Raw genomic sequence first — 8,809 nt, 5'->3', positions numbered from 1 at the left:
TGAAGTTGTCCCATGTTTTGGTTTAACAAAAGATCCATCAAATGGAAATTATATGCTTGTAATGTATAAAATGGATATAGATTTAAGAAAATATTTACAACAAAATCATAATCAACTTACATGGACAGAAAGAATTAAAATTGCTGTTGATATAATAGATGCACTTTTAAAAATTCATGTAGAAAATGCAATTCATAGAGATTTGCATTCTGGAAACATACTGTATAATTTTGGTGAAGTATTCCGTATTAGTGATCTTGGATTTTGTGGACCTGCAGATAAACCATTAAAAAGTATATATGGGAATCTTCCTTATATAGCACCTGAGGTTATTATTGGAAAAGAACAGACTTTTAAATCTGATATTTATAGTATTGCAATGCTTATGTGGGAAGTTTCATCAGGACAACCACCATTTATTGATTATGAACATGATTATGATCTTGCAATGAATATTGTTAATGGTATGAGACCTAAAATTGTACCAGGAACTCCTTTAGAATATAAAAATTTAATGAAACAATGTTGGGATGCTGATCCATCAAAAAGACCTTATAGTAATACACTTTGGAATAAAATACATGAAATTAATTTATTTTATCAGAATGAATCAAATGAATCATTAACTCAGTCGGAAGAAAGTAACAATTTTGAGATAGAAAGTAATAAAGCAAACTTCATCAATTTGAAGGACTTCCTGAACCAAAAAATGCAACAGAAGGTATTTATTGCATTTTGTTAATTGTTTAAATAGTGTATTAATATATTTAATTAATAATGTTTATTTTTTTTTTAATTTAAATATTATAATAGAAGAACAAGAAGGTATATATAAATTATACAAATCCTATTTATTTATTTCACAAATGATTAATCGTAATAATATATTTAAACTTTTTAAAGCATTTCACAGTAAATCATATAAATTTTATATCCCTGATAATGGTAGGTTATTGTTAATTTAATATTGTATATATGATATTATAATAAGATAATTACTAATTTATTTTAATTTTTCAGTTAGTGATTTTGATAAATCGAACAGCCAGAAGAATAATACATCAAAAGTATATAACATACTTAAAGGTTAATTTTATTCATATTATTTGTTTTATTTTGAAAATCTAACTTATAAAATTAGAAATTATTTAACTAATAGTAAAAATTATTTAAAATATTTAAAAAGTTTAAAGAATGTTTGATAAAAAAATTATCTTAAATTTATAATATTAACGTAATTTAATTTAATTTTTTTTAGATACTCAAAATGATTATAAGATTGAAACAATAGAAAAGAAAACAAAGATACTTAGTATTAATGATAACGGTATGTAAGACAATTACTTATATTACATTATATTTAAAATTTCTTTTAATTCAAATATATATTTTATAGATGAGGATGAAATTTACAATAATCCAAATTTTCATTCAGAAGAGCAAGATGAATTTGAACTTCCTGATAGTGAGCATTCTTTTGTTTAAATTTCATTTGACTTTTATTTAGCTTTTTAAATTAATTAAATTTTAAATATTTATTTATTTATTTTTTATAGGTATTTAAATAGTGATGAATTATATACGTACAAATAATAAAATTTATTACATTTGAAATTATTTTTATTTATTTATTATTGAAAATTATTTAAACACTAAGACTAGAGTAGTAAGATGATAATATCTTTCAAAATTCTTAGTTTGTAATTTAAATAATTCGAATTTTAACTTGTCAATAAATTATTATATTTAAATCATTTTATATATTTATTTTTTTTTTTAAAAAAAATATAATTCATATGAATAATTATAAAATTTGATTATAACATATCATTAGCGTAAAGTAAATCGAGCAGAAGATTATCAGTTAATTCAATTTTTCAAAAGAAAAAAAAAATCTTTTGTTTCTTGAAAAAATGATGTTTTAAAAAGATTTAAAAAAGATTTTTTTTTTTTACATGAAAAAAAAATGAATATGGAACTGATTAACTGATTAAAGCAAATACTTCTACATAAATGTAATATTGAAACTAACCGAACTTGGAATTGTGTCAGGATGAGTCATCTCAAGTAGTTAAGAGTAACCTGAGTCAAAATTAGATACACTTGAGTCAACTTGAGTCAAAGCATATTATTTTAATTCTGGCTTTATTTTACCCCTAATGGTAACGCAGGTCAACGTTACAACAATTCTGACCATTACCGATCACGTGCACTCGAGTCAACTCGAGTCAAAAAATTCGTATGAGTTTTACTCGAGTTTATTCGAGTCACACACAAGTCTAAGTTCTACACCAATCTGAGAATAAAGTCTTACATTATCTTTTTTTAGTAATAAATTAATTATTATTTATGTAATATTTTTTCAAAAATTTCAAAAGTTTAAATATTCATAAATGAAGTTTCGTAAGTAAATATTAAAATTTTGTGACTCAAATTAAAAAATCTTTTTAATCTTGTGATTTTTTTTGATCAGTTTGAAAATTTAGAAAATTTTCGGTAAACAATATTTTTTTTTTTCTTTTAAAAAAAGTGATAAATTTTCACGAGGGTCCGTCACGTAAAAAAAAAATACTTTCTGAATTCCCAGTTCTTCTGACAAGATATTTACACATCAAAATTATTAAGAATATATCAAATATTGTAACAGTATTTCAGTACAGTATTTTAAACGTTTGGTATCTGAATTTTATCTGCGCCGCAAAATTGATTTATTATTACTAATATTATCTCATTCATGATAAAGTATGATGTATGTTATTTAAATATTATTTAGATATTATATGATATAAAAAGAATCATATATATTTTAATAAATATATAAACATTTATTTTTCCTTCTTCATATAAATAAGACACATACAATACGTACAAAAAAGAAAAAAGAAAAAAATCCTTACGTACAATTTTTTAAAAAAAATCCTTACAATAAAATATAAAACAAAATGAATCAATTAACAGATAAAAGAAAAATTTCGAGATCTGAAAAAGTATGTTATAATTATCAAAAAACAAATATTTTAATTGTTATTAAAGTTTCTTTTTTTAAAAATAATTTTGGTAAATATTGATTATCTATTTATTTTTTCAGTCTGGTCTAATATTTCCAGTTGGACGTATTCATCGTCTTCTTCGACGAGGAAATTACGCACCACATATTGGTAGTGGTGCACCTATTTATTTTGCAGCAGTTGTTGAATATTTGATAGCTGAAATAGTTGAACTTGCTGGTAATGCTGCTGAAGATAACAAAAGAGCAAGAATTACTCCTCGACATCTTCAATTGGCTATTCGTAACGATGAAGAATTGAATAAATTATTTAGAAACGTTACGATTGCTCAGGGTGGTGTCTTGCCTAATATTCACCAAAGCTTACTACCAAAACCACCCAAGAAAAGTAAGTTTTTGAAATGTTTTATTTTTACTTTGATATGATAAAGATGAATTAATTGTTTTGATTTTACAATAATAGGTGCGAAAAATGTCGAACAACAGAATAATTAACTGTTATATATATATATAATTATTATTTTTCACTACATTTATCTGGATTATTAGTTATAATTTTATGCTTAACATAAATATAAATGTAAATTTTTGAATCTTTATAATTTCGCTAAATCCTAATTTTTTATAAAAAAATATATATATGTATATATACAAATTTATTCCTGCTTAAATGAATTATTATAATAAACTTCAGTAAAAGATGTGGTATGTTAAATAATTTTGTTTGGGGCTTATACAGTATATTAATTTTTGAATGAAAAATCGATTAAACGATTTAATTTGGGTTTAACTTTTATGATTAAGTTGAAGGAAGCTATCGGTAACTAGTCTGAAATTTTCTATTCTTTAAAAGGTTAATTTTATTTCATGTCATGGATAAAGCAGACAGTAAATCTTTAGATATAACTTCTATTAAGAGGGATCTAAACTATAATCTAGTCTGACCAGTAGAGTTACCATGCATGTTATTCTATATTAGCGATAGGCGTGGCGTTAGCTTAAACAGACTTTTAGCAAGAAAGTTCGAAAAAATATCATTAGTCCGTTTAACCCATAATGACTCCATACATAAATTTAAATATAGATATTGTCGAACCTAACTAATTGTAATCAGTGAATAGCATCAAAAATAATCACGTGTTATTGATGTGAGTGTCAATCAACAAATAAGGATTTCCACATAAGCTTGTCATGTGATTTAAATTATATCGATCATGTAATACAAATTTCTTTTTTCTTAAAAATATTGTAAAAAAAATCATGTCCTTTGAATATTCTCAAGAAATTATCAATGATTTGGAAAAATTACTTAAAGCTGAAGAAGAATATAATGTTTTTATCTATGCTGATGGAAATGAAAATATAAGAGAAATTCATGCACGTTCAATTTTATTACGCATTAGGTCTCAATATTTTCGTACGGCATTCTCAGAAGAAGGATGTTTTTAATTTTCTTAATATTTCTCCCCAATTTTTTTAAAATTATTTTTAAAGTAATGAAAAAATAAGTATTGAAATAATATTTATTAATAAAAATTTTATTATAAATTACTACCACGATAATTACGATATATATAGATTTATTTATTGTTGGAAGGATCGATTTGGAGAAATTATAGCGATCAAATATCTTAAAACTTTTGATAACTTCTAATTCAAACATTATTAATTCTATTCAAAAATAGGCTTCGTTAAACATCAGCACGAGTTTTTACAACAAAATCCTTTAGAAATTCTTGGAAACTGTTTACCAACGTGAAACTTTCACAAATTTATAGAATTGTTTCTTGAAGAAATTTGTTCTAAATAGATACACTATTTTAAATCTGTTAAGTTTATAAATTTAAAAGCACTTTTATTAGAATTACTTTCAAAATTGAGATGATTTATCATTGGGCGAAATTTATATATGGAATAATTTGATCAAATAAAGTTTCGTTCAGGTCCTCCTATTCAATAAGATATTAAGAAATGGAATAAAGAAGAAATCACGATTATGGAAAGAACTAAATTTATTACTTTAATCGATATGATTTATGACACTAATTTAGAATATAGCTTAATATACAACCCCCTAGAAATCAAAAAACAATTTATCGTGCTAATAGGGTACCAACAACCTAAGTGTGATAATAAAGAAGCTACTATTATTATATTAAAAATCCCAAATTCGGAACAAATACATACCTGTTATTAACAAACATACTGAATGTAGGTAGACTCATAAATCATAATCAATTAAACGGAATATTCTAATGAAAAATAAATTATTCGATTCGACATATTCCCACGAATATGACAAATATTGAAATAAAATTTACTAAGATATCGAATTTTGTTGACATATGGAAATTATAACCTTACTCATAAAAAAACAAGTTTTAGAAGATAATTCGATTTGTATGAAATTGAATACAAAATTAAGTTTAAAACTTAAGAATAAAGTTTCCTTCACTCAATTAAGAAACCATTTCAAAAGTCGATTCCCATACAATAATTTACAAAATATTAAATATCTAAAGTAATAGAAAAGTAGGCATTTTGAAAACAAATTTTTTCCGCTCATATGATAACATATCACATGTTTACTCTTCACAATGGGGATAATAAAGACAGTGAAGACATCAGTGACTCCTTCAGCGAATACGATACTGCCTCTATTTCTTCTACTAGATGATATTCTGCAGGTAAAGGTTTTCTTTGTTATAGAGAGCGTTCTAAGAGTAATGAAGTTGAATTTTTCAAAGGGATAACTTATTGGATAGGGTTAAAAAACGAGACCTCAGAATTATCTCGTGATTGGTTTTTCATTAAAGTTGATAAGAATGAAACTTTATAAGAAGCTCACAAACGGTGTCTATTACAATTTCTTTTGAAATTAATGGACGTATTGATATGCGCAAGTCTGGTAGTACATATGCTGCTAAATCATTTCGCTTTACTAAAGGGCAGATTATTAGTAAAAAATTATCTCAAGAAGATTATCTGATCTCAAAGCTTCTACTGGTTCAATAATATGGTCAGAAGATATATGAAGACAAGCAGTATCCATCAGTTTTATTACAAAAGGTAGTACAATGGCCAACTAATCCAGGTATATTCAAAACACTTTATAATCTTAATGGGGATTTGCAATGTGGAGTATATCGGGTTCATATAGAGGGTTTACCCGACGTATGAAACCTTTTATCTTAGTTCTTGGTTGCAAAACAATAACTAAAATAATTAGACCTATAAGCGATCATGTGAAACGTATCCACACTGATGGTTTTATTTTAGCAAATATGATTGATAACAATTTACAGGTAGGACCAAATACGGGAGAACTAAAATGCGAAAAAATTGGTCATGCTATTATAAAAAATTCGTTGGAATAGTAGAGAAAAATAACTACTACTAATTTACTAGTTAAACGAGACATAAGAGAAAAAGAAGTAGTCCTACCTAATGAAATAATTTCGTTAATAATAGATTATTATGAGAAGATATATCCACTTTTATTTATAAATAAACAGTGGAATGTAAATGGAATATAAAATATTAAATAGTGTAACAGGAATTATATTTATTTTTATTTATTTTATGTGAAGCTGGACAGACTATTCAACAGGACATATACCTAACGTGAGTTATCCTACTTCTAGCTATCATCCATCACCAGGACGGACCCAAACTTCTTTAAAGACGTTTGAACCAGCCTGATCCCCCTCCACCCCTTTAAAAAATTTTTATCTGAATATTTCCATTATTTCTCTGTGTCTTCCGTAAAAATTCTGTGAAAATGATACATTCACGGATATCCGTGTTAGCGAGATGAAAATTTCCATGATTTAAGGCTATAAATTCCATGAAAATGATACATTCACGGAAAAAACATGGAAAGATAAAACACGGATCAGATTTTTTACAGGGCACTACAGAAAGAAGAACAGGAACCAAAGAAACAATTAACAAGCGAACTAATTAACCCGTATTTTTCTTTCAGCAAAAGCTGCCACCTGTAAATACTGTCATAGGTGGAATGGTTTACACTATTCTAATTGTAAAAAAGGATGTAAAAAAAAAACAACCAAGAAAATAGATAAATCTATTTGTAAAAATGATTCCAAAAATAAATACAAAAAAATAAAATTAATTATAAAAAGAAACTAAAAAAAACTAAACTAACTAATATATAAATAAACTAAAGTTAGTTAGTATTGGTGCTCTGAAGTGAACCCGCTTGCTTGGAATCTGAAGCTAAAGTAGAATCTGAGCAGATACGTTTCGACATATTGCGTGCACCATCCATGGACGAAGAGACATAAATATCTCGTTTAAGAGGATGCATCTCAACTTCTTTAGTGTCGTCTGATGTAACAGTTTCATGCTGGAGTTTCTCACTATGACGATGATGATCATGTATGGCATAAGGATGTGCTGAAAAAAAATAATCCATCTCTGTGTTAAGATTTTTAAGCTTGCGTCTAGATAATTTTTGTAACGCAGAATTTCTATACGTTGTCATAATGCGATCATAAGTGTTGTTATAGGTAGTAATTCTATTCACAACATCCATTCTATTTGTCAAATGTTTACGCGTTGTACCGTGATATGCAGCAACTTCATTGGGATCTCTAGCCTTAGCTTTTTGATTGGCGATATGACTTTTTGATAGATTATACATATAAGTGAACCAATTCCGTGAACCTGGGATGATAAAGTTGTTGTACTCATCGTAAATAGGATCTGGTGGAATAATATTCCGATACTGCAGAGGAAAGAACATGTCTGGTATTGGACAATACGGAGTAGGAGAAAATAAAGAACTAATTGTCTCTGATTTTTCGCTATCAAAAGTAGGAATTTTGATATTATAATCTGTCTGAACTGGGATTGAACCTGATTTTTTGTAATGTAAATGGTTAACACGAGGGGTAAGTTTCTGAGAATTTAAGAAAAGGAATTTACGTTTCCTTGCTGCAGCTAGCTTTGTTGAAGTGCTGGAGGTACACAGGTCGAAGGGGCACCATTGTCCAAAATTCAAAAAATGCAAATTCCACATTTTCCTGGAAAATGGTAGGAAATTGTGGAAAATGCTGCATTACGCTGAGCAATTTTTTGGAATAGCATTGTTACAACATTGTCCGATTTAGCAAATTTTATGAAAATTTGGGAAAATGCTACATTATATCTCAAATGTAACATTTCGTAACATTTCGTAACATTGTTATAACATTGTCATTGAAATCAAATTTTGCTTTTTTTTTGTCAAATGTTCCAATTTTCTTGCAAATGGTGCATTTTTATGAAAATTCCACATTTTACCTCAAATGTAATAACATTTCATAAAATTGTTATAACATTGTCAATTAAAATCAAATTTTGCTTTTTTTTTTGTCAAATGTTCCAATTTTCTTGCAAATGGTGCATTTTTATGAAAATGCTGCATTTTATCTCCAATGTGATGTCATTGTAACAACATTTCATAAAATTGTTATAACATTGTCAATTAAAATCAAATTTTGTCAAATATTCCGATTTTCTGGCAAATGGTGCATTTTTTATGAAAATTCTATATTTTTTTGTCAAAATGTTGCATATTTTCAGTAAATTTTACATTTTTTTGGTCAAATATTTCATTTTCGTCAGAATGTTAAAATATTACAATTTTTTTTTTGGAAAATGCTCAATAATATAGCATTACACTGGAAAATGTAGCATTTCACCAAATTACACTAAAAGTATCACAATTATCACATTTTTTGGAAAATTCCACATTACATTAAATTATACTGAAAAATGTGGCACTATACTAAATTA

General features: G+C 26.3%; 3 protein-coding genes across 3 annotated transcripts; 2 read left to right on the top strand and 1 right to left on the bottom strand.

The window, feature by feature from the left end:
* Positions 1-379: 379 nt before the first annotated feature.
* On the top strand, positions 380-1,564 carry OCT59_002456 (uncharacterized protein; the record flags this gene model as incomplete). Its single annotated transcript, XM_066144517.1, has 7 exons — positions 380-464; positions 814-825; positions 904-945; positions 1,021-1,086; positions 1,259-1,327; positions 1,397-1,465; positions 1,557-1,564. The coding sequence occupies 7 exons, from the start codon at positions 380-382 to the stop codon at positions 1,562-1,564; spliced, it is 351 nt and encodes a 116-aa protein (XP_065995673.1).
* A 1,378-nt stretch (positions 1,565-2,942) lies between these two features.
* On the top strand, positions 2,943-3,502 carry OCT59_002455 (histone H2A; the record flags this gene model as incomplete). The annotated part of the gene is made up of 3 exons (XM_025311757.1): positions 2,943-2,987; positions 3,089-3,395; positions 3,471-3,502. The coding sequence occupies 3 exons, from the start codon at positions 2,943-2,945 to the stop codon at positions 3,500-3,502; spliced, it is 384 nt and encodes a 127-aa protein (XP_025168581.1).
* Positions 3,503-7,196: 3,694 nt separating this feature from the next.
* On the bottom strand, positions 7,197-8,051 carry OCT59_002454 (uncharacterized protein; the record flags this gene model as incomplete). Its single annotated transcript, XM_025311756.1, has 1 exon — positions 7,197-8,051. One exon carries the CDS (start codon positions 8,049-8,051, stop codon positions 7,197-7,199), a length of 855 nt encoding a protein of 284 aa, XP_025168579.1.
* Positions 8,052-8,809: the final 758 nt, after the last annotated feature.

The sequence above is a fragment of the Rhizophagus irregularis genome, chromosome 10 (genome assembly GCF_026210795.1).
Source record: "Rhizophagus irregularis chromosome 10, complete sequence".
NCBI lineage: Eukaryota > Fungi > Glomeromycota > Glomeromycetes > Glomerales > Glomeraceae > Rhizophagus > Rhizophagus irregularis.
The sequence above is the reverse complement of the archived record's forward strand: the minus strand, read 5'-3'. Positions and strand labels throughout refer to the sequence as shown.